This window comes from Lepidochelys olivacea (assembly GCF_965140295.1).
Source record: "Lepidochelys olivacea isolate rLepOli2 genome assembly, chromosome: 1".
Taxonomy (NCBI): domain Eukaryota; kingdom Metazoa; phylum Chordata; order Testudines; family Cheloniidae; genus Lepidochelys; species Lepidochelys olivacea.
The window spans coordinates 186,870,835-186,897,586 of NC_140411.1; the positions used below are offsets into that span (position 1 = coordinate 186,870,835).

Below are 26,752 nucleotides of genomic sequence, written 5' to 3' on the forward strand. Positions count from 1 at the left end.
TCTTTAAAGCGCAAGACTAGGAATCATCACAATCACAAGACCATTCCCATCCCAATCATTGATTCATGATGTCATCTTGACCAAACCACTTAACCTCATTGTGTCTCACTTATGCAAAATGAGGGTAAAACACTTAATCTATGTAAAGAGTTGGCTGTTTGCCATCCTCCCCCATACGCAAAATACGCAGCCGCTTAGGGCACCAGGAAATTTGGGACACGCTGCTCCAGCCCCTGCTCTGCCCCAGCCCTGCCCCCACTCCACCCCTTTCCCAAAGCCTCTGCCCCACCCCACCCCCGCCCGCACTCCACGCCTTCCCCTGAGGGCTGCAGCAGGGGTCGGGCACCCTGCACTCACCGGGCGGCGGGAAGTGGAGTGACCCGGCCCCAGCCCGCTCCGCCGGCTCGTGCTGGGGGGCCATTCCCCCCGCTCCCCCCCCACACCGCGGAGGCTTGGGGCCACACACCCCGCCCTGTAGGGGGGGCTGAGTAGGGCACCAAATTGCTAGGGACGGCCCTGCCTATTGGCTTCTGTGATCCGCACTACCTCCAGCTCTCCTCTCTCTTTGCTCTTTTGGCTTCTTGTCTTATGTCTGCCCATCCAGTCCCCTCCTCCCCAAACTCTCTCTCTGTCACTGTCTGCCTTTCAAAGGCTTAAACAACCTAGCTGAGATACCACCTTTCACAGACTCTCTTGATTGGCTTTACTGAGAGTCAGGCAACCCTCTTGTGAACATTCCCTAACCCCCAGTAAGCACCCTCACCCCTTTATCAAGAACTATGAATTATGGACAGCAGCCCAGACCTTCTAGGACAGTTCCATTGACATATCTTATGTGAGATGGAGATGATACTTTATCCCAAACAACAGTCAGTCTGTTCTATACTCCTAAGGTCATGACACGGACTCGGTATCATACTCAGTGTGATAGGACAAGTAACTTATTACACTTGGATTACAAAGAAAGACCCTTTCGGCAAGGCGGAACATAAGATGTGCTTTAGGAGGAAGGGAGAGAACATTTGAGAGACAAGGGGTAACATTTTTAATGACTTAGGCTCCTAAATCCTGTTTTCTAAAGTGACAGGCATTTAGGAGCCTAAGCCTCATTGCAAGTCACTAAGGCCAGATTTTTAAAGGTATTTAGGCACCTAAAGTTGTAGATAGGCACTTTGAGAATCCCACTAGGTACCAATGGGAATTAAGCACCTCAGCACTTTTGAAAATCCCACTAGATTGGTCAGAAAAATAGTAAGCATTTAATGGGATTTTTTCCAAAGAAAATAGTGTTTTTGAAATTTCCACCAAATGTTTCAATTATCAAAAATGCAATCAGTTTTACTGCAAGTCAAAAACATCGAAGTGCTGACAATAATGTAATCAAAAGGTGTTTCGTTTTTTGGGGGGGGTCCCCTGTCAAAACTCAAATTTTAACTGCTATAAATTTGACATTTTGAAATATTTGACGAGCCCCACTTTAAACAGCAGTTTCTAAAATGCACTCTAGTTTAAGGTTTATTGTATGAGGTATCTTTTATTAAGAGGAGACAAGAAATGTCTCCTTTCAAAGAGAAGCCTCTGGACAATATAATCCAAATTCAATTTTAATACAGGGGTTTAAGTGAGAATAATTATTTAACCTTTCGGTTAGGTGAATATATCTGCCCAATACACTTACATTTCAAAGTACAATTAGAATTTCCACGTTCCAGTTGAACCTCAATAAAAAACCAAAGCAACCTTCCAAGAATCTGTGCTTACAAAAGGAAAAAAAGAAAACAAAATCATCAAAATTCAGAATTTTTGCTGGGCTCATTTTGTAAAAAAATAATTTCCTTAAATAAAAATCTAAGTGTCAAGAAAGAACCGCGAAGTATAATATTTAAATGCACAGGATGAAATATTACAAAACATGAACGTTACACTAATGTGTTTTATAATGATATAGTATATTACTGAAATCTAACAAAACCAATACTGACAGATTTATTTGCTTCATCCTATCAGTTTGAAAAGACACTTGTCCTACAGATAACAACACTTGCTTTTTCATCCACATAGGACTGAATTGGAGGGGAACTGTTTTGAGAATACTTTGGGCCAAACTATGCCATTGGGGTCCAATTGTAATGGGAAAATTGATATATTCATGCTGCATACACAGATTGCAGGCACAATGCCTTAGACTGAGCTCCAAGTGCATATGCTCTATCATGCTCCTTAAATCTGTAGGTGAAGCATGCGGTCCCCAAGCACCTGATAGCAGAGGCTGAAAGGAATGCATGGAGCCTAAGCCCAGAAGAATGCTGGCCACATCAGTTTAGGATATTGGAATGCCTCTGGCATGCTAACCAGCCATCAGTTGCACTCAAAGGGCAAAATCCTCATGGCCATAAAGTAGGTTTAACCCACACTGAGCTGCTTGAGGATTCCTCTCATGCAGAAGGAAGCTCTTGGTGGCATAGAACTAGCATAGCAGCCCTGTGCCAACTCTTTCCCTGTTCCCAGCATAATGAGCATGGTTGCAATTTGCTCCAGACTGTCAGAGTGGCTCCTTGTGGCCAGAGGCAGCTGGTATAACTAAGATGGCCCTAGGCCAGTCCAAAGGTCAGGGATTGAAGGAAGTGCACTAAAGGCCAAATTCTGACCAAACATACTTATACGGGTGTGCCAGACTTCTAATCAGAGTGTTGTGTGCTCAGATATCAAAGGGTAGAATTTGACCCTAAAAATTTATGCTTTGTGTTCTGTATATGTATTCACTCTACCATCCTCTACAATCCTTTTAACAGTTGCCCTATTGGTGGAATAATATACTGCCCAAAATTAAGCTTGTGTTCCTAAATTGGTTCACTGTTTTTACTGATGCAGCAAAGGACAATTAAGTCTGATTTATGAGACATTTTGCAATGGTAAGAATATGGAAACAAGCTAGGTTTGATTCTGTGTATCTCTTTTATTGAATAATGATATTGTTTTTACTCTTATAATTAATGGGACAAATTCTGCTGTCCATCAGTGTTGTTAACTGGTTTAAGTGGTTTGAGGTACAGCAGAACCCTGTTTATCTGATCTAATTGGGACCGGGGCCAGATCAGATAATCAAAAATTCAGATAATCCGGAGAATGGGAAAGTGTGAGGCCACAGCGCTGTCTAGCTGCCACAGGAGAGATCACCCGCTTCTGGACTTGTATGCGCTAGTTTTTCTGTTAATACAGAGAACTGAATAATGGAAGGTCGGATAAATGGGTTCTAGTGTACTTATTTCACAAGTGTTATGGGTGCTCAGAAACTCACAATAGAATTTCACCCATAAATTGTATATTCTCCTGCAGCCAATGGATCAAATTCTGTAGTTAAAGCTCAGGAAAGGTATAAATTAAGACCATGTGTGTAAGTCAAAGTCAAATAGCAATTGCAGCTGGTATTCTATAATGCAGAATGGATGAAGTAATGACCCAACCCAACGCATCTTTGCGCATACAAGTAGTCCCACTGAATTAAGGACTATTGACTCATTTGCTAATAGCTTGTCATAAGTCATTTCATTAACTTCATCTGGCACATTGTACAAAATTATACTACCACCAGCATCTGAAAAGAATGACAAACCTGTGCATATTAAAAGCCCATGCCAGTTACACTTTGTGTAATGCAGGTGAGCCAGACCATTATCTGTAATAACTAGGGCTGTCAATTAATCGCAGTTAACTCACGCGATTAACTCAAAAAATTAATCATGATTAATCTCAGTTTTAATCGAACTGTTAAAAAATAGAATACCAATTGAAATTTATTAAATATTTTGGATGTTTTTCTCCATTTTCATATATATTGTATTCTGTATTGTAACTGAAATAAAAAAGTGTACAAAAACAACACAATGTAAAACTTCAGAGCCTACAAGTCCACTCAGTCCTCCTTCTTGTTCAGCCAATCGCTAAGACAAACAAGTTTGTTTACATTTACAGGAGATAATGCTGCCCTCTTAGATTAGGGTTGGAAGAGACCTCAGGAGATAATCTAGTCCAACCCCCTGCTCAAAGCAGGACCAACACCAACTAAATCATCCTAGCCAGGGTTTTGTCAAGCCAGCCTTTTAAAACCTCTAAGGAAGGAGATTCCACCACCTCCCTAGGTAACCCATTCCAGTGCTTCACCACCCTCCTAGGTAAATAGTTTTTCCTAATATCCAACCTAGACCTCCCCCACTGCAACTTGAGACCATTGCTTTTTGTTCTGTCATCTGCCACCACTGAGAACAGCCAAGCTCCATCCCTCTTTGGAACCCTCCTTCAGGTAGTTGAAGGCTGCTATCAAATCTCCCCTCACTCTTCTCTGCAGACTAAATAAGCCCAGTTCCCTCAGCCTCTCCTCATAAATCATGTGCCCCAGATCCCTAATCATTTGTGTTGCCCTCCGCTGAACTCTTTCCAATTTGTCCACATCCTTTCTGTAGTTGGGGGCCCAAAACTGGATGCAATACTCCAGATGTGGCCTCACCAGTGCCTCTATCTGCTGGCAATGCTCCTACTTTTGTAGCCAGCATTGCAAGGTATTTATGTGCCAGATATGCTAAACATTCGTTTGCCCCTTTGTGCTTTGACCACCATTCCAGAGGACATGCTTCCATGCTGATGACGCTTGTTAAAAAAATGATGTGTTAATTAAATTTGTGACTGAACTCCTTGAGAGACAGTGCCATGAGAACGCTTGTTCTCACTTCCAGGTGACATTGTAAACAAGAAGCGGGCAGCATCATCTCCTGCAGATATAAATAAACTTGTTTGTCTGAGCGATTGGTTGAACAAGAAGTAGGACTGAGAGGACTTGCAAGCTCTAAAATTTTACATTGTTTTGTTTTTGAATGCAGTTTATTTTGTACCTAATTCTACATTTGTAAGTTCAATTTTCATGATAAAGAGATTGCACTACAATACTTGTATTAGGTGAATTGCAAAATACTATTTCTTTTGTTTTTTTACATTGCAAATACTTGTAATAAAAAAATAAATATTAATTGAGCACTGTAACTTTGTATTCTGTGTTGTAATTGAAATCAATATATTTGAAAACGTAGAAAACATCCAAAAATATTTAAATAAATGGTATTCTATTATTAACAGGTGATTAATCAAAATTAATTTTTTTAATTGCTTGACAGCCCTAGTAGTAACTATTGGGCTACAAAATATTCATGGTCAATAGGCTGAACTTTAACTCAGTAGATCACACATTTATTATCTCAAATCACATACCTAGTTCATTTTATAAGTGGGTGAATTGCCATAGGTGCTCAGTTTATCTACATCCTTGTTATGGCAGACTATTAAAAACATGAAATGAGTGTGTACAGTACATGTTTTTCTTTGAAGAAAATCAAATTGTTAGTTTACTAACTCATTCCAGATGACAAAAAATGCTCTATCCTTACAGAAAAATCTCTCCTGCACATCAGAAGTCATTGCAGCAAGATGTAGGGGGGAAAATGCAATATACATGAACTGGAGGACCTAAAGAGAAACAAACACACATTAAAAACAATACATTACCCTTTTATAGCACCTTCCAGATAAAGATCACAAAGAGCTTTACAAATATTAATGAATCACATTATCTTATGAGATAGGGAGGTATTTCTAGCCTCACTTAATAGATGGAGTAAACAAAGGTCCAGTAACATTAAGTAACTTGTCCAAGGTTACACAACAAATATGTTGCAGAACAAGGAATAGATCCCAGATCTCCAGTCTCCTACTTTTGTACTTTAACCACAGGACCATCCTTTCCAAAATGCAAAAATCTAGGCCTCTCAACCTAGGGTCTCTCTCTTGTGACAATTATTAGTAACCTCACTGAAGTTAATAGCATTAAACTGATATAAAACCAGGTTAAGTAAGACCGGACTCAGACACATTAGGAATGGTTGTCCTCTGCCTTGTAACTTAGCTATTTACACTGAGTTCAAGATGAGCACCTCTGAAAGAATCAGGCCCCTTATTTAAGATGTTAATTTGGATTTAGATCATTTATATTTCAAGAGTGAAATCCTGGCTCCATTGAAGTCAATGGCAAAATTCTCATTGCCCTCAGTGAGGTCCGGATTTCACCCCATGTATCAGAATCCCCATTTGTAATACTTATCTGCTTCACAGGGGCAGGATTAGAGGCCAAATGTATTAATTCTTTGCAAAATCCATTGATGGCCTTGAATGGAAAATGCCATGTAAATGCAAAGTATTAATATTATATTTTGTGTGTTATGGTCTCACTCTGGCAAGCTTTAGTTCCAGAGGCATTTGGACTTTTTAGAACAGCAAAAACAGATACTGAAGTGTTGATTTAATTCATGTATTTGTATGAGACAAGTTGTTTCCTTTATAAATTCATCTTCCTTAAACACAATTTAAGCCAAAAAAAGAATTTTGTTCCCAGCAAAGAACTGGCTTCTTCTTTCTAGCATATCCTTTAACTATATATACCCTGTTCCAGATGTTTATAAAATTCAAAAATTCACTTAAAAGCAAGCCAGAGTATCTTGGTTTAATTTATTCTTCACACAACTTTCAGTTGAATTCCCATTGTTGAATGGCAAAAGGTGCCATAAAATGTACTAGGTCTTTGATATATTCTTCACATTTATCAATGACTGAGTATGTTCAATAGGATTAAGCAGGCAGGTTTCTTTATCTAAACCAGTGAGATGAAAAAAAGGAAATTGAATCATAAATCATGATCAGATTTTTAAACTTCTCATTTGCATCACCTCCTTCAAGTGTATGAGCGCATACAAAACAGCAGCTATTGCAGTTTCATGGAGTGAACGCTTGTTCAATTTGTATTAACTTATACTGCTAGTAATACAACCACATGAATATCTTAATTTCTACGCAAAGTAGCAGCCCTGGGGACAGTGAATAAAAATAACTTGTGGTTACAAATGCCCATTTGATCCTGATTATTCTAATAGCCGCGTATCATGCGTCCATTTAAAAAGATTTAAGTTGCACTCTATCCACTGGTATGGTAATGATTTCTAACACTGGGGGCTTTAAAAAAGAGATTGTCTATGAGGGGAAGAAAATTCTCTCTCTGATATAACCTGGGGCCAGAATTCTCACAGGAGAGGTCAGAGTCAAGATTTGCTCATTGAACACGGAAGATTCTCTTCTTTCATGTAGATAATCTAAAATGCCTTAATTAGTTTAGAGATGTTAAGTAAGTGGTTTCTTTTGTTTTGAATCCATTTTCACGCCTTTTATGATAAATCTTGCTTTAAGGTATTCTACTCTTCAGTGTTTCAGGCAGTTCATCCCCAGGAAGAAAAACAACTCTGGCAACTCTCAAGGAGGGTGCTAAAGGGCAAAATTGTTATGGGACCTAAACCACCTGCTCAGTCTCAGTCATAAGGCCTGGGCAATGTTTTCTGTAGGGCCAGTAGCACGTTAAGGGAGACAGCAGCAGGCCTAAGGAGGATAAGTGAGTGAAAGCCTGGCTAGGTGGTATCCACTAAATGGAATACAATTGTGGAGAGGAATTATTTAAGCTCAGTACCAATGTGGACAAAAGAACAAATGCATATAAACTGGCTATCAGGAAGTTTAGACTTGAAATTAGATGAAGGTTTCTAACCATCAGAGCAGTGAAGTTCTGGAATAGCCTTCCAAGGGAAGCAATGGGGGCAAAAGACCTATCTGGCTTCAAGATTAAACTCGATAAGTTTATGGAGGAGATTGTATGATGGGATAACATGATTTTGGCAATTAATTGATCTTTAAATATTCATGGTAAATAGGCCCAATGGCCTGTGATGGGATGTTAGATGGGGTGGGATCTGAGTTACTACAGAGAATTCTTTCCTGGGTATCTGGCTGGTGAATCTTGCCCATATGCTCAGGGTTCAGCTGATCACCATATCTGGGATCAGGAAGGAATTTTCCTCCAGGGCAGATTGGCAGAGGCCCTGGGGGTTTTTGCCTTCCTCTGTAGCACGGGGAATAGGTCACTTGCTGAAGGATTCTCTGCACCTTGAAGTCTTTAAACCATGATTTGAGGACTTCAATAGCTCAGACATAGGTGAGGAGTTTATCACAGGAGTGGGTGGGGGAGATTCTGCTGCCTGCATTGTGCAGGAGGTCAGACTAGATGATCATAATGGTCCCTTGTAACCTTAATATCTATGCATCTATGAATCTTCTTGGAAAATGTGAAACAGAGGGGAGTTCTCTCTCCTTGCTGGAAATCAAAAGGTTTATAAAACTGAATACTAAACTATATAATTATCCAACATAGGGTGACCAAATGTGCCGATTTTATAGGGACAGTCCTGATATTTGGGGCTTTGTCTTATATAGATGCCAATTACCCCCCAGTCCCTGTCCCAATTTTTCACCCTTGCTATCTGGTCACCCTAATCCAATATGAAATCAAGCAAAGGAAAAATGGCATGTAATGATAGATAAAGGATGCTTCAGACTTATGCAATAAAGTCCCAGATCTGTGAACACATATATTTGCTTTACTTTGCATGTGCATAAATGTTTGCAGTATTGGGGCTTATATATGCTGCATACATTAGGCACCAATGTGTGGGAAACTCATATGTACATACACAGCCTTATTTAAAAACAAAACATTTTAAAAATTGTGGCTGGGAGCGTAACATTTGTTTACCCATGCAACAAAAACAACCCTGGTGAAACACAAGAGTCAAGAAGAGGGGAGGAGAACAGCTGCCAGAGCAGCAAACCATGTCCTTGGTTCCAAATGAGAGTGTTTTTATTGTTTGTTTTGGCAGTTTCTGGTATGAAAAATATATTGCAGCATCAAGAAAGAAGAAAGGAAAACGATTCATTTTACCTAGATAACTCAGCTGAAGAGGCAGACAGGTCCCAAAGCAGGAAGGTACTGTAATATACAACAGTGAGTAGGCAGGACAGACTTTATACCATATTATATATTCAAAACCAGACTGCTTTACCAGTGAAGAAAACAAGAATTAAAGGTTGAATTCGAATTGCAAATTAGTTGAACTTCTGTTCTTAGATTTCCTCCTCATTAAACAAACTATAGACCTAGTGGTCCAAATTTAGCCCGGGTGCAAGCAGCACGAAGCAATGGAACCGCACCTACCTACACCAGGGCACAATTCCGCTCAACCTCAACTTTCTGTTACATTCTGCCTGCAACCCACCCTCACCCCCGCTTCATCCATAGACAGTGTAGAAGCAACCAAAAAATTGTTCATATTATTTACAAAATAATTATGAGCCTCTGTCTCATCACGGCTCAGTGATAAAGTATATTGAATGAAAAACAAAATTAATTTTAGCTCTTGTGTTAGCACACACTCTCTGTCATTATATCCAGTGATTGCTGGCCCTGAATGGGAGAAAGGTTTCCATGACTTTCTCCCATCTCCACTTTTCATTGAACCACATATGAAAACGCAGCTTTGTACTGTTTTCCAGCATAGTTCCAGCTAAAACATTTGCATGCAAGAGTTAGGCTGGACAGTGAGGAAAGGGACCAACTTTCTTAAAAACTCTTTCAGAAAACAACATAGTTTTGTCTTTTCTATATTGACCAGTGAAACAGGCATGGGACTGGTTTAGGACCTGATTCTGCAACCCTTCCTCATGTTGAGTAGCAATTATTCATACAGGTGACCCCATTTAGTTCAAAGTTAGTAGGACTCATGAGAGCCAGTATAACACAACCTGAGGAAGAGTTTCAGAGTCAGGCCTTTAGTTGGAACTCTCTTTTAAACTCTTTAGTTGTCCATCTGAAACCAAAAGGAAACATCTCCTTCCTCCCCTCAACAACCTACGCTTATCTGGAGGAACTACACATTTGTAAAGTCTGGATTGATAGTAATTTATTGACCCTGGATCTGCTATCCATTTATTCGGTCTCCTACAAGAAATAATCCCTTTTTTGATTCAAGTGTTCAAAGCCAGAACCTCATTTAGGAGGATATTCTGACATACATATGTCTAAATTTAAGTGGATGTTCCCGCTCCACAGAGCCTTGATTTTGGCTTCCGGTCACAAAACAGGTTATTTAGCAATTCCCTAATTTGAGTTTATTCCCAAGTATGGGACAGTCTATCAGTTGAAAAATGACCCTATGTTTGAGTAGTGGCAGTTCTTTGAATCCCTTCTCCCAGTTGTCCCAGAGCCAAATCTTCTGAATTATTCTGCCTTGCAAATAGAGAAGGACTCTGAGTTCTGCTGTGTAGTGATTCTCAGATAACACAAATGGAGCTTTAAAATAGTCCAGGGCACCAAGATAGGAGAGCCATCATCCCACAGTATCTATAATCACTCTAACACAAGGAAATAGATAAAAAGTCATTTAGGAGAGGCTCTCTGCCAACTCATTCATGTTACATCACTACACCAAAACCAGACATGTCTAGTTCAGCTTCTGCTAAGAAACGTCACCTATATCTGAAGCAAAATGTGTTAATACAGTTTTACTACTTACATACCTCTGAGAGCAAAAGGCAACAATGTATAACTATGCTCAGAAGTACACTTACAGTGAGGAAATAACCCTAGCACTTCAAGGGTGGGTGATGGCGAGAACAGCTGGCTCATGTTCAGTTCCTGTAACATTTCTGCATATGACACGTCCTCATTCAGCCATTCTGAACCAGGCCATTTCTCTCAGCACACTCTTCAAGCACATCTGGAACTTGCCAAAAAATCCTTCTTAAGAGAAATATGAGGAGTTTTTTTGAAAAATAACATGGCAAGCACTGTGCAGAAAATCAAAATTATAATGCCATATCACTTCTTTTATTGAACTGGAAGTCACTGGAAAGAACTCTTGAGGAGAGTAGCTGTAAACAATTAAAGGAGGATTCTCAGATGTTTGTCAGTCTTAATTTCTGGAACATGTACTGTATATATATATAAAGTTTGCATATATTAAGAGAAATCTTACAGCTGATATATTGAGCAAAACCAGCCTTCACATAGACTTCAGTTGGATTTCCACTAGTGTATGGGAATTGTTCCCACATACCTCATTGAAGTATCTCACCAATTCCATCCAGGAGTCTTGCACTGGAGAACATTTTTCACAAATCACAAGGCACTTGAGTACATTCACTGGTAGAAAATGGAGACACATGAAATGCGAGTCATTAGACTGAGTAAATAAACAAGAAAAAAAGCTGATCTATTCAAAATGGTGATCACCACCTAGGACCCCTTCTCATCTGTGGAAATACAATTCTCTGCCAGGGCGAGCGGCCTGCCAACCTGAAGAAGAACCCAGGGGATCTGGTCCCTCAGCCCATGAATCCTCCATGACCTACGTGGCTCTTCAAGATGCAAGAAATATCTATGCAGATGCATGGACAGAAATCACACTAGAGAATGGTTCTCTTCAAAACATAATTTCCTGTTACTTTGTTAATAAGTATTCTTGGTATAACAAGAGGTGCATATCTGTATAGGGTATGTTAGTGATACACTAGTAGTGTATCTTTAAAGGAGGGTCAGTTTAAATACAAAGTGGATGTTGGACCACATTCTGTTCACTTCACTCATGTGATTAGCTCACAGAAGGCAACAGGGCTGCTCCCATGAGAAGTGTCAGGTAGAAGCTGGATCATAACAGATACCCATATTGTCTGACCAGAATTAAGTTTGGAGCTTGTGCCTGCTCTCCAAAAAAGCATGTATCTTACAATTTAACATCTTTTCCATATGGCCATTCAAAGCTGTTTACGGAGTCTTTTGGGCTCCAATGTAATCTAATTTCCCTTTAAAAGTCAAGGTTAATTTTATTTGACTGTCTCTAATTTTTAAAGCAAATAAGGCCTTACGAGACTCAATTACCACTAACCTGATTTATAAACCAGTCAAATTTACCAGACACTTCTTCTCCCTCCCATCCCTCAATCATATTTGTTTGTTTGAGATTTTTTTGTGCAGCTGGCAGCAATCTGTGGAATAATAACCACCGTCACTAAGATAAGAGTAATTTTTCCCCTTCAACATCTAATCATTTTAAAGGCAGCCGCTAGTTTAAGCATTCCTTGCTAATGGAGGTGGCATCTTTACACAATGTGCCCACTTATATTGGATCACGATCACATAAAAATTGAGAGGAGCAGCAAACCTAATAAATTCACTCCTTTCCTGTAAAAAAAACACATATAAAAATGCTACTTTCTCTTTTATGGATCCAGTTGTTGGAAGAACACTAAAAGGTAACTTTAACTGCAAAGCTGAATAGCCTTTGGCTCTTTTGTTTGATTTTTATTTCTGAATCTCCAATATAGAAGGGCTGTGGTTAAATTTGAAGTCCAGCTTCATCTTGCTGTTTAATTGTCAAGCAAATAGTAAGAGGGTTTGAAACAGGAACACATCAGGGATAAGGTTACACTACTGAAACTGTGTTTTGTATGAAAATCCTGCATACATAATATTAAGACAATGGCAATTATTCCTCTAAGCCTTCTTACAAATGGTAAGAACATTAAGAGAACTATAAACTTGAACTTTACAGCAGCACTTCCATAATACACAAAACCTCCTTTATCAACATATGGATAATTTAATCAAACCAAAAGACTTCAACTGATTAAGAAAAAAGTCAAAGTGAAGACAGAAGTGTTGTAAACATTGTGATCATCAGTTTCTGAGATGGAGAAATCAAAGATAAATTGAGAAGTAAGAATTCCTGATAAATCAGAGAGGGGTTTTGTCAGACGTCATTGCTAAGAGTTTGTATAAAATGCTGGGTAAGGAGAGTCAAAGGGATCTCCACTTTTCCAGATGTCCAGGGTCATTTGGCTGCATCAGTTCATCCCAGCAGAATTCTGGTATTTTGTACGTACATACTCATTCATGTGTTAACCTGAAAATTAGCAACTGATTTACAACACTAACACTTGTTTCGTTTGAGAGTACCACTGGCAGAACAGTACATCCCACTGCTCTCTGTTTCTACAGAATGTGTTAATATTGTAGCCAAATATCTTCTAAGTCAAGCATTAAGTGACTGCATATAATTAACACAGGATGCTAAATTCTCAAATCAATGGAAGCTTTTTCTGAAGGTCTGAAAAAGGGCTGCAGGATTTGCTCCAGTGTTCAAAATAAAACTAATTATTACTCATAATATAACCAGCATAAAACTATCTGAAAATGTAGACAGATTTTTATAGTTTTTCCTGTGACATCTGGCTACAGCAAATGTGTCTTCTTTCACTCTTGATAACAGAGCTCTAATGATGCTACTTAAATTTGGGGATTTCTTGGCTGTTTTCTAACTCCCTCTTTTTCATTCCTTCCCCTGGCTGTTAATTAGATTTAGTTACTGTGCTCAGGTCCCAGCTGACTAGCAACTTCATTTGTTTATTTTCCTGGGATTTTTGACTTGGCACATGTGGCAGTTTAAGCCTTCTCTTTAAACATCCACTTGATAGAAGCAATTTGATAATTCTCTTTCCCCAGGAGAGAATATCTGGAGCTATCAATCTCTTTCTGTTGAACTCATCATTCTGACTCTTGCCCACCTACTTCCAGCCCCTTACTGAATTCATTGCAGCACAAATTCCACATCCACAATGAAAGCGAATGAAAAGGCTCCATTGCCTTCGTGGTAAATCAAACCCCGCTTGACATTGAGTGGGGTCTGAGAAATGGCACACAAACCATGACTAAAGCTAAGATTTTGTCGTCATAATTTAATTAAAAGTCATGGACAGGTCATGGGCAATAAAGAAAAATTCACAGAAGCCTGTGACCTATCCGTGACTTTTACTAAAAATATGCATGACAAAATGGGGAGCTGCCGGGTCCCCACACCATAGGGGGTGTCCCCTACTGCCCACTCAGAGCTCCAGGGTCTCCTCTCTGGCTGTGGCAGCTCAGAGCTCCAGGGTCCCACCACCACCCACAGCAGCTTGGAGCTCAGGGGCCCCTGCCGTCTGTGTCAGCAGGAGTGCCCCTCAGTTCCCAGCTGCCAAAGATGGCGGGGGGACCCTGCAATTCCCAGGCGCTGTGGGCTGAAATCATGGAGGTCTATGGAAGTCACAGATTCCATGACTTCTGTGACCTCCATGACAAAATTGTAGCCTTAACCATGACACACATTGTTGAGGACTGCAAAATGACAACTTCCTGGAGGTTTTCATACCTTGAACATTGTTAATAAGAATGCTGTGGCTTGGCTCGACAGGATTGCATCTGCCAAAAACACAAACAACTGAATTTACTCCTTGTCCAATTAAAAAATGTTGTTAACCTGACATGACATACAGTGTTCAGGGCCTCTACAGCACTATTAAGTAAATTCTCTCCCGCTTTCTGAGTTAAAGCATAAGGTTCAACTCTGGAACTACAGCTCTAAAAAATGCTTTCATGGCTCGTCAAGTTCTTGAACCTACGGATCTCCTATACAGTTTCACAAAATTGTCAACACATCCCTGCTACCCTTTAGTCTCTGCTAGTACAGAGGCTCTGTCAGGGCTTTGTTTGACAGCTGAAAAGGGACCTGCTTGTTATCTTCTGACCAGTCTAAAAAAAGGCTTCCCTTCAGCCTAAGGGAAGATTAAACCTTTTGTAGAAAGGTCCTGGGTTATCTTTTCCCCATGTGGAGGGAAAAGGAGGTTTCATTCCTGCTCTTCAGTGAAATCTTATGCATCTTAAAGGCAAAAAATAATCCTTCGGGAAGCACCAAAGATTTAGCAATAAAGGTCAATCTGGAGAAGATACTTCTGCAGTAAGTACAGGACAGGGTTGAATGTCCCTCACTGTTTACTACACCCTCCTCTCCTTCCCCCCTCCATACAAAAGCTTTGTGTATGTACATGCACTAACATTATTTACTTCTATTTTATTTTAACATTTTGGGATTCACCTTTAAGCCAATTTTTTAAAAAATTAACTTTCCTGTTGCTGGTTTTGCTCTCCCTTCCTTCCATTTTCCAGTCTTTCAACCCATGTTCTGTTCTTCTGTTGTACTTTTAGTGTCTCTTCCCATGTCCTTCAATGTCTGCCTCTGTCTTTTCTCTTTCCTTTCCTTTGACCTTCATGTATCGTGTTCTCTCTGCTTCTTCCTTTCCTTGCATTGTTTTTTCTCCCTCCACCCCTTCTCTCCCAAGGCCTTTCAATCCCCATATTTCTGTCTCATTAATCAACAATCTTCTTCCTGTCTTCTGTTCTTCCCCCTTATTTTCTCACTCATCATCCCATCCAAATCCATATTCTTCTTCACGCAAGATATATTAAAATTAGAAAAAGTGCAGAAAAGGACAACAAAAATTATTAGGGTATGGAGCAGCTTTGATATAAGGAGAGATTAAAAAAACTGGGCCTGTTCAGGTTAGAGAAGAAATGACTATGGAGAAATAAGATAGAGGTCTGTAAAATCATGAATGGTGTGGAGAAAGTGAGTAGGGAATTGTTATTTATCCTTTCACAATAACACAAAAGCTAGGGGTCTAGGCAGCAGGGTTAAAACAAACATAAAGACATGTTTCTTCACACAATGCACACTGTAGAACTTGTTGCCATGGATGTTGTGAAGGCCAAAAGTATAACTGGGTTCAAAAAAACACAACTATAAAAAGTTAATGGAGGATAGGTCCATCAATGGCTATTAGCCAGGATGGTCAGGGACGCAACCCCATGCTCCGGGTGTTCCTAAACCTCTAACTGCCATAAGCATCTGACACTGGCCATGGTCAGAGACAGGATACTGGGCTAGATGGACATTTGGCCTGACCCAGTATGGCCATTCTTAAGCCCCTCAGTACTGCTTCATTTCTTTGCTCCCCGGAACCACTGCTGTTCGTCTCTCCTTTTTCCCCTCTCTCTTCCTTTTGCCTCCCTGTTTCCCACAAAACAAGCAGCAGCCCTTGGCTCCACTCAGGAGCAGCCCATAAATACAGCTGCCAATTCCTTCTGTCGTGGGAAGCAAGGACAGCCCCCAGCTTCAACCCCTTCTGCCCCTCTGGAAGGAAACCAGTGAGGAATGAAGAAGCTGGCCTAGCTCCCTACAGAGCACAGTTCTGGCAGTTACTTTTACACCTTACCCAAACTGCACTAGATGGAACTAGAAAGCATTGTCTATGCTGCGTCAGGCCTGAGAGTTTAACTGGGTCTGGAAGAATAATAATGGGACTGAGGGTGCAATCCTGAACCCAACCTGCATTTAAAAACTGCCTTCTTGCTCTGTCTGTATTGGTGTCCCAATTTTTGTCACAACATAACACTCCTAATAAGTCATAAAACCACTGAAATTAGAGATCGAGAAGATGTACCACGTTACCGTTCCTCTTGCTACAAACAGGAATGATCCCTAGAGTCAAATTTTGATTGCTTTGTGGAGCATCGTGAACTTGCATGAAGAAATTTGAGAAGATTTTCATTTTTGATTTTGTCTGATGACACTAAATAGTATCTGTCACATACAACACTTAGCTTCTAATGAAACCAGGATAGGACCCTAAATTAAGATTTCAAAATTGATAGTGTCGGGGGTACACGCAGATCATGCAGAATAAATGCTGACAAATTACAGGACAAGAAAATGGATAAAATCACTTGTCTCTCAACTCTACTGTCATCGATGCTATCATCAGAATGAAACCTGAATGAAATGTTAAACTAAGCAAATGGTCAAGATGATCTCACAACTAAGCATTTGTCCTTAAAACTGAATTAGACAGCACTTTTGCTGTAATGCAGTTAAATGAAAACTGTGTAAAAACTACTTTTTCAATAACAATGAGTGTCAGAAACCAGTAAAATCAAAGACTTTGAGGTGAGGGTGCTCAACCATTCACTCAGGTTGTTATTGCGCTGGGCATGGGGCCTACTCCTAGTATGGCAACTAGAACTGATAAAAAAATAAAATATTTTTTCAGTGAAAAGCAGAGAGAAACTTTTCTCTTCCTTTCCCCCTCCCCCATTTTTCAAATCAGCTATAGTATCAATATTCTAGGTGGAGACATACTTTGGAGTTCCTCTGATTTGTCCCAAACCTGAGATTCCCAAACCTGAGCCTTCTTTTGTAGGTGACAAATCTAAGGAATTGTCACAGATTGAAGTGTCACTAGAGGAGGTTTTGGAATTAACTGAGAAACTTAACAGTAACAAGTCACCAGGACCAGATGGCATTCACCCAAGAGTTCTGAAAGAATTCAAATGTGAAATTGCGGAACTATTAACTATGGTTTGTAACCTGTCCTTTAAATCAGCTACTGTACCCAATGACTGGAAGATAGCTAATGTAACGCCAATATTTAAGAAGGGCTCTAGAGGTGATCCTGGCAATTACAGACCAGTAAGTCTAACGTCAGTACCGGGCAAATTAGTTGAAACAATAGTAAAGAATAAAATTGTCATAGAATATCAGGGTTGGAAGGGACCTCAGGAGCTCATCTAGTCCAACCCCCTGCTCAAAGCAGGACCAATCCCCAACTAAATCACCCCAGCCAGGGCTTTGTCAAGCCTGACCTTAAAAACTTCGAAGGAAGGAGATTCCACCACCTCCCTAGGTAATGCATTCCGGTGTTTCACCACCCTCCTAGTGAAAAAGTTTTGCCTAATATCCAACCTAAACCTCCCCCACTGCAACTTGAGACCATTACTCCTCGTTCTGTCATCTGCTACCACTGAGAACAGTCTAGATCCATCCTCTTTGGAACCCCCTTTCAGGTAGTTGAAAGCAGCTATCAAATCCCCCCTCATTCTTCTCTTCCACAGACTAAACAATCCCAGTTCCTTCAGCCTCTCCTCATAAGTCATGTGTTCCAGTCCCCTAATCATTTGTGTTGCCCTCCGCTGGACGCTTTCCAATTTTTCCACATCCTTCTTGTAGTGTGTGGCCCAAAACTGGACACAGTACTCCAGATGAGGCCTCACCAATGTCGAATAGAGGGGAACGATCACATCCCTCGATCTGCTGGCAATGCCCCTACTTATACATCCCAAAATGACATTTTTCTTCTTGGCAACAACTGCACACTTGTCTCATATCCAGCTTCTCATCCACTGTAACCTCTAGGTCCTTTTCTACAGAACTGCTGCCTAGCCATTTGGTCCCTAGTCTGTAGCGGTGCATGGGATTCTTCCATCCTAAGTGCAGGACTCTGCACTTGTCCTTGTTGAACCTCATCAGATTTTTTTGGGCCCAATCCTCTAATTTGTCTAGGTCCCTCTGTATCCTATCCCTACCTTCCAGCGTATCTACCTCTCCTCCCAGTTTAGTGTCATCTGCAAACTTGCTGAGGGTGCAATCCACACCATCCTCCAGATGATTAATGAAGATATTGAACAAAACCAGCCCCAGGACCAACCCTTGGGGCACTCCACTTGATACCGGCTGCCAACTAGACATTGAGTCATTGATCACTATCCGTTGAGCCTGACACTCTAGCCAGCTTTCTATCCACCTTATTGTCCATTCATCCAGCCCATACTTCTTTAACTTGCTGGCAAGAATACTGTGGGAGACCGTGTCAAAAGCTTTGCTAAAGTCAAGGAACAACACGTCCACTGCTTTCCCCTCAGCCACAGAGCCAGTTATCTAGTCATAGAAGGCATTAGATTTGTCAGGCATGACTTGCCCTTGGTGAATCCATGCTGACTGTTCCTGATCACTTTCCTCTCCTCGAAGTGCTTCAGAATTGATTCCTTGAGGACCTGCTCCATGATTTTTCCAGGGACTGAGGTGAGGCTGACTGGCCTGTAGTTCCCTGGATCCTCCTTCTTCCCTTTTTTAAAGATGGTCACTACATTAGCCTTTTTCCAGTCATCCGGGACCTCCCCCCGATTGTCATGAGTTTTCAAAGATAATGGCTAATGGCTCTGCAATCACATCTGCCTACTCCTTTAGCACTCTCGGATGCAGCGCATCCAGCCCCATGGACTTGTGCTCATCCAGCTTTTCTAAATAGTCCCAAACCACTTCTTTCTCCACAGAGGGCTGGTCACTTCCTCCCCATGCTGTGCTGCCCAGTGCAGTAGTCTGGGAGCTGACCTTGTTCGTGAAGACAGAGGCAAAGAAAGCATTGAGTACATTAGGTTTTTCCACATTCTCTGCACTAGTTTTACTCCCTCATTCAGTAAGGGGCCCACACTTTCCTTGACTTTCTTCTTGTTGCTAACATACCTGAAGAAACCCTTCTTGCTACTCTTAGCATCTCTTGCTAGCTGCAACTCCAGGTGTGATTTGGCCTTCCTGATTTCACTGCATGCCCGAGCAATATTTTTATATTCTTACCTGGTCATTTGTCCAGTCTTCCACTTCTTGTAAGCTTCTTTTTTGTGGTTAAGATCAGCAAGGATTTCACTGTTAAGCCAAGCTGGTCGCCTGCCATATTTACTGTTCTTTCTACACATCGGGATGGTTTGTCCCTGTAACCTCAATAAGGATTCTTTAAAATACAGGCAGCTCTCCTGAAGTCCTCTCCCCCTCATGTTATTCTCCCAAGAGATCCTGCCCATCAGTTCCCTTAGGGTGTCAAAGTCTGCTTTCCTGAAGTCCAGAGTCTGTATTCTGCTGCTCTCCTTTCTTCCTTGTGTCAGGATCCTGAACTCGACCATCTCATGGTCACTGCCTCCCAGGTTCCCATCCACTTTTGCTTCCCCTACTAATTCTTTCCGGTTTGTGAGCAGCAGGTCAAGAAGAGCTCTGCCCCTAGTTGGTTCTTCCAGCACTTGCACCAGGAAATTGTCCCCTACACTTTCCAAAAACTTCCTGGATTGTCTGTGCACCGCTGTATTGCTCTCCCAGCGGATATCAGGGTGATCGAAGTCTCCCATGAGAACCACGGCCTGCAATCTAGTAACTTCCATTAGTTGCCAGAAGAAAGCCTCGTCCACCTCATCCCCCTGGTCCGGTGGCCTAGAACAGATGCCTACCACGACATCACCCTTGTTGTTCACACTTTTAAACTTAATCCAGAGACTCTCAGGTTTTTCTGCAGTTTCATACCGTCAGTTTCATATGGTCAGACACATAGAAGACCATAAATGGTTGTGCAAAAGTCAACATCTTTTCTGTAAAGGGAGATCGTGTCTTACTAATCTATTAGAGCTCTTTGAGGGGGTCAACAAACGTGTGGACAAGGGGGATCCAGTGAACATAGTGTACTTAGATTTCCAGAAAGCCATTGACAAGGTCCCTCACCAAAGGCTCTTATGTAAATTAAGTTGTCATGAGATAAGAGGGAAGATCCTTTCATGGATTGAAAACTGGTTAAAAGACAAGAAACAAAGGGTAGGAATAAATGGTAAATTTTCAGAATGGAGAGGGGTAACTAGTGGTGTTTCCCAAGGGTCAGTCCTAGGACCAATCCTATTCAATTTATTCATAAATGATCTGGAGAAAGGGATAAACAGTGAGGTGGCAAAGTTTGCAGATGATACTAAACTGGTCAAGATAGTTAAGACCAAAGCAGACTGTGAAGAACTTCAAAAAGATCTCACAAAACTAAGTGATTGGGCAACAAAATGGCAAATGAAATTTAATGTGGATAAATGTAAAGTAATGCACATTGGAAAAAATAATCCCAAGTATACATACAATATGATGGGGGCTAATTTAGCTATAACTAATAAGGAGAAAGATCTTGGAGTCATCGTGGATAGTTCTCTGAAGACGTCCATGCAGTGTCCAGCAGCAGTCAAAAAAGCAAATGGGATGTTAGGAATCATTAAAAAGGGGATAGAGAATAAGATGGAGAATATCTTACTGCCCTTATATAAATCCATGGTACGCCCACATCTTGAATACTGTGTTCCGATGTGGTCCCCTCATCTCAAAAAAGATATACTGACATTAGAAAAGGTTCAGAAAAGGGCAACTAAAATGATTAGGGGTTTGGAACGGGTCCCATATGAGGGGAGATTAAAGAGGCTAGGACTTTTCAGCTTGCAAAAGAGGAGACTAAGGGGGGATATGATAAAGTTATATAAAATCATGAGCGGTGTGGAGAAAGTGAATAAGGAAAAGTTATTTACTTGTTCCCATAATATAAGAACTAGGGGCCACCAAATGCAATTAATGGGTAGCAGGTTTAAAACAAATAAAAGGAAGTTCTTCTTCACTCAGCACACAGTCAACCTGTGGAACTCCTTGCCTGAGGAAGTTGTGAAGGACTATAACGGGGTTTAAAAGAGAACTGGATAAATTCATGAAGGTTAAGTCCATTAATGGCTATCAGCCAGGATAGGTAAGGAACGGTGTCCCCAGCCTTTGTTTGTCAAAGGGTGGAGATGGATGGCAGGAGAGAGATCACTAGCTCATTACCTGTTAAGTTCACTCCTTCTGGGGCACTTAGCATTGGCCACTGTTGGTAGGCAGGATACTGTGCTGAATGGACCTTTGTTCTGACCCAGTATAGCCATTCTTATGTTCTTATGTCCCTGTACTTTTCCTCTCACAAATCTATATAGCACAGCAAACCACATGGTCCTATTACTTCTCCCTCCAAAAGAATGTAATTGTTTCTGCTCAGTTGTCTTAAGTAAGCTCCTAAATTGCAATGTCCAATATTAGTGTGTGTGTATATACCACTGCTGTTCCAAAGCATGTTTACCAAGGAGTGCTGCTATGCTGCTGGCAACCACAAGGTTGTCCAAAGTTTCAGTGGTGTGATGAGAATACTAATGATGACAAACTGAATATCAAGACAGACCAACTGAAGAACCTAATTAGAGATTGATTCAGTGGCATTCAATCTGTGAGGAGGCTACATCCCTTGGGATTTGCCCTGATGACACGACTGCCAGCTATTAGACATAATTATGGTTGCAATTTAGTCACAGAGGTCAGGGAAGTCATGGAATCCATGACTTCCAAAAGACCTCTGTGACTTCAGCCAGCGCTGGCTGGGAGCTGCAGGGTGCCCTGCTGCTGGCAGAGGCAGGGACCTGGGGGCACCTCCACTGCCCCAGGTCGTGGGAGCCCCCCGCAGCTCCCAGCTCCCTGTGGGCGGCAGGCAGACCACCACTCCCAGCCACCACGAGAGGCAGAGGGACCCCCGAATCTCAGAGCTGCCAGTGGAGAAGGACCCTGGAGGTCTGAGCCTCCACGAGTGGTGGAGGCCCCAGGAGCTCCCAGCCCGGGTGTAGTTGCCCAGCTCCTCATTTTGTCATGGATATTTTTAGTAAAAGGGACAGGTCGTGGGCTTCCATGAAATATTCCATTATTGGCCATGACGTGTCCTTGACTTTTACTAAAAATATCCGTGACAAAGTCTTAGCCATAAACATAATGACAAAAAAATATATTTGAGGAGTTTAAGATGTTTGCCATTTATTTAGCTTCTCAAACTCTCTTGCAATTCTAAAAACAAAATACAACAATCTACATATATGTCAAATTAGCTCTAATATTGCTAGAGCTGAAAAAGAACCTCTCTTCCTTTAGTTCACAAGGCAGGGCCCCATACCTTTGGAGCAGAAGGACCTTTTCTACGTGAGCTGAAAGAAAACCTTCATTACTTGTACCTTGTACTACAGTATAACATTCATTTGAGCAGAGCTGGACCAAGTAGATGGCTGGGCAGGCATATGCAATACCCTCTCTATTACACACTTTTGTACTCAAAAATGCCCCAGCCCTCTTTGCAGACTGGGTGTAGTAGTGCTCTGGAGAAGATGCTACAGTAGAAGAATGCTGGCCTGCAGCCAAAATCCAAAGGAGACTGCTGCACTTGACTGCTTTCCCCCCATGTGGTGTGGGGACCATATTGACAGGCTCTTCACTATTTCCTCTAAAAGGAGATACCTGTTTCATTTCCTCAGAGGCTGAAGCATACTCACATCCCTCAGTCTTTTAATCTGATGAGTAACATTGCAGGGGGTTGTGCCTAAAGTTGGTCAAAAAAATTCGTTCATTTCCCCCTCCCTTTAAAAATAACTGACCCTCAAAACTTCTGTGAAAAGTCAAATAGCTCATTATCTTATAATAGCTCTATAAGATTTATTTTTGCCAGAAGCTTGGCATAAAACACAAGGACTTGATACCAGAAAGTTTTTTATTATTTATACCCTTCACAAAACAAAAATCAGTCATTTTCATGTTATAGAATATAAAATGGGTAGATATTGACTTGTCTGCTTTTGTTCAATAAAATCATTAAACAAGTCTTATTTCAATTGTGTAATTTAGTAACCGACTAGTACATAAATACAATCATAGTATTTAAGAGAAAAAAACAAAAAATGGATGCGATATAAAATTAAGTTGAAAGTATACCAAATGCCTTCCTAGTCCTAAGAATTGTAAAGTTCACCTCTTCCTCCCTAAGTTGATTTGTAGTGCACCTTCTGATCAATGCCCCCTGGGTTAGCCATCCTTCTAAGGAGAATCACAAGCCTTGACTTTTTGCTCCTGGTCTTGAATGATGATAATATATCCCTGGTTTGATCCTTCCACCTAGTGTCTGGTTGAATAAATGAATAACCATACCTCTTGTATAATTCTAATAGAGCTGGTCAGGAATTTTTCAACAAAACATTTTTTGTTGGAAAATGCCAATTCATCCAAACTTTTGCTGGGAAGGTTTCTCAGGTCCAGGATAGGATTTCCACTCAAATCTACAGAGAAAATAAAACAGAGCCCACAATAGGCCAGTGGTTAGGCGACTCAGCTGGAACGTAGGAAGCCCTGGTTCAAGTATCTGCTCCACCAGATTCTGAGGCTGAACTTGAACTTGGGTCTTCCACATCCCAGCTGAGTTCCCTAACCAAAAGACTATAGAATCATTGTTTCTCTCTCTCTGACCCAATGAACATTTTAAAAAGTGAAACAGCTCCCACAAGAGTAATTGAGGGGGGCTAGAGAGAGAAACACTCACATTGAATGGATTAGCAGACGCCATGTACAGGCTACTCCCCCAATACACTTCAGGAGAACATGCCTTTCTTTTGGCTGTGTCTTGGGTCTGCAATGTAAGTGCTTCAGAGGTACCATTGGAGTCTTATGCTGTGCTTTTTGGGACACAATACCAGGTAGACACTTTTCCTCTCCATGTAGTCAACCTCCTGTCTGTTTTTGCATTGTCCCATTCTACATTCCTCCATATGGTAGAACAGAGCGGAGATTAATGCATATTAAGATAAATTATATATCAAATCCACTTTCAAAGCAGCCACTTCCCTAATGAATGTGTTCTTAAAATTATAAATCTATTGTTTCATTTTAAAATTTTAATCCACTTTTAAAAAAAAAAAAAAACAGACTGCTATTGATACCACACCAGATTTTGTGTGTGTTTGCGCTTATATCCCATCTCTCTTCATTTTTTATTTTGTTTTTGTTTGAAGGTATTTCATAAGGCATACAAAACATATGGAGGCAGTATCATTTATTCCCTACATTGACAGTTTGTTGAAAAGGCCAAACCACCCTGAGTTATGAACAATAGTAATTAAAAGGTCACCTATTCAGCGCTGAAATGGTATCTGGAAGAGGCAACATTTTGCATAAATTAGGATTTCTGAAACTGGTTTTTAATGTAATGCATCAGTTCATTCATTCTATGATATTATATTCACAGAAATAGATTGTAGATAGAGCTTTAATTATGCAATACATTTAAATACAAGCCAGATTTGGGGGATGTGCTGAGTTATTACATTGAAAAATAATCTGTTTCTTTATGTTCCATGTCCGCATGGCTTTATATAGGAAAATAACATAAAACCTATTAAGTTACCAAAGAGCTTCATTCAAATAATGTCAAAGATCCCACTTAAACCTATAAAGAGCTAAAGCTACCACTACAGAAATAAGCCAAAACTGAGTTGTGAATAGGCTATTAGTGTATGCCACAGGTCTGTCTACCTCATGCTTTCAGCCATCCAATAAGTGCAGCAGCAGCCTAAGTGAGAGGCTAATGGATATTAAAATATGGCTAACAGTGATTTGTTTTTAACTTTCAAAAAAAAAAAAACACTTTCATTATAAGAAGATACATAAAAAACAACCTGTCAGTATGAAAAGTGGCTCCCAGTTAAATTAAGAGGAAATAATAGGAAAAGTTTATAGATACCTTTTTTCTACTATTTTGAATTTCTCTCTTTCTCCCCTTCCAAAGTTCCTTGGAACCAGTTCTATTTGGAATATTGTAAAGCTCCCAATTCAGCTTTTACAGTAGAAAGTTCAAAAAATGACTCAATGGGCCATGCACTGGCAGAAGTGCAACTCGGCACTTAGGAGGAAAGGGTAGCTCACAAACTGACACTTATTCATTTCGCTCTTCTTTTACCCCCACCCCCTCCTGCCCCACTGATCTCTTTTGACCCTTGTTACAACCATGAGATTTATCTTGCACAAATTAAAAGGGATAATTCAGGGAATTAAGAATATTTTTCTAGTAGTGCCATCCATGCCCTGAAGCCTCTTGCATATTTTTTCCCATGAAAATATAAAGGGTGATTTGCTCTTTGAATTTCTCCCTCTTTGGAGTACAATGCGTTTAAGAAGATGTTGGTTTCCCACTCCCCAGCCCTGTTGCTTTCATTTGTTACAATTTATCTTTCTGGTTTTGCCAGGCGAAGCAGCAGCAAACCCTTGACATCCAAATGGGAAGTGCTGCCTGTGAACACTCCATGTGGAGTGCGAACTCAACCAGCCCTTCGGTTTTGACTGAAAAGGGGGATTTTCTTTGAAAAAAATATATAACGAAATGTGGAAATAGTTTAAAGAAAATCCTTTTTCAGTCAAAACTGAAAAGCTGTCTGAGCTTCACCTCTCCTCTGGCAAACGTTTGCAGGGACATTTCCTGCTTACTCACCAGGAACCGGAGTATCATTAAAGCCCCGTAGCTTTTACTATAAACCACCAGCCCACCCCCTCCGCATGCTCACACACAATCACCATGTACAGTGAAGTGAAGGGGTTTTTTGTCGCACTTCAGTTCCTGAGGCAGCAGAAGAGAAGAAAAGGAAAAACACCTTCCAGGTAAGGCAGAGAGGGAGAAGTGGAGAATTAAGGGAAAAACTGTTTACAAGTATAAATACCTTTGGATAGTTTTTTTTAAATCACTTTAAAAAAAAGAGGTAGAGCAAGGTATTAAAAAGCGTTTTCCTCCTTTCTTTGCCCCACCCATTAAACAAAAAAGGGATATTTTTGAGTGATGGGGTTCCCAGAGGTGCACTAGTGCAAGTTGGCACATGGCCAGTTAGAACTCAGCTTTAGACAATCTGTATGTCCAGTCACATACTGCCATTCTTGTGGACATGTGTTTTGGCTTTCAAGTCACATCAGCTGCACAGGCTTCAATGAAGTTAGGTCATGGATGACTAGGATAAATGCAGATTAATCGAAAATGTGCCTGTGCACATATTTCAAGCTATTTTATCTTTTCCCCCTTTTATAATCCTAAAGCTACAGAGAGTCCATTGTAATATAAAATAATATATTCCTTAACATCAAATAAACTATAAAGAAACACTAGTATACTGTACTTTGAATCAAAATAAATAACTATGGAGATTGACAGTAAGCCTGCATTCTACCATTTCATCTTAATATTCTAGCGACTTAAAGGCAAGCCAGTTTTGGAAAATGTTACTGTAAAGGAAAGGGTGTAGCACACTAGAGCCTGAAAATCAGATACAGGATCAGCAATCCTTTTAATCTTTGAGATGATCACTAATAAATCATGAGCTTATCTGTCCAAGTGAATCTTGACTTGAGCAGCTGAATGATAGGCCTACAAAGTGAATGGCTATTGAGATTCTATTGTGTGCGTCTCATGTGGT

At 40.6% G+C, this 26,752-nt stretch overlaps 1 protein-coding gene across 1 annotated transcript in view; it reads right to left on the minus strand.

The window, feature by feature from the left end:
* The window catches only part of POU1F1 (POU class 1 homeobox 1), a 237,563-nt gene that overhangs the window by 116,501 nt on the left and 94,310 nt on the right, over window positions 1–26,752 (minus strand). Inside the window, exon 2 of the mRNA XM_084617069.1 lies at window positions 11,034–11,119. Coding sequence (XP_084473195.1) covers window positions 11,034–11,038 — 5 coding nt within the window. The 5' untranslated portion in view covers window positions 11,039–11,119. The remainder of the gene's footprint in view (window positions 1–11,033; window positions 11,120–26,752) is intronic.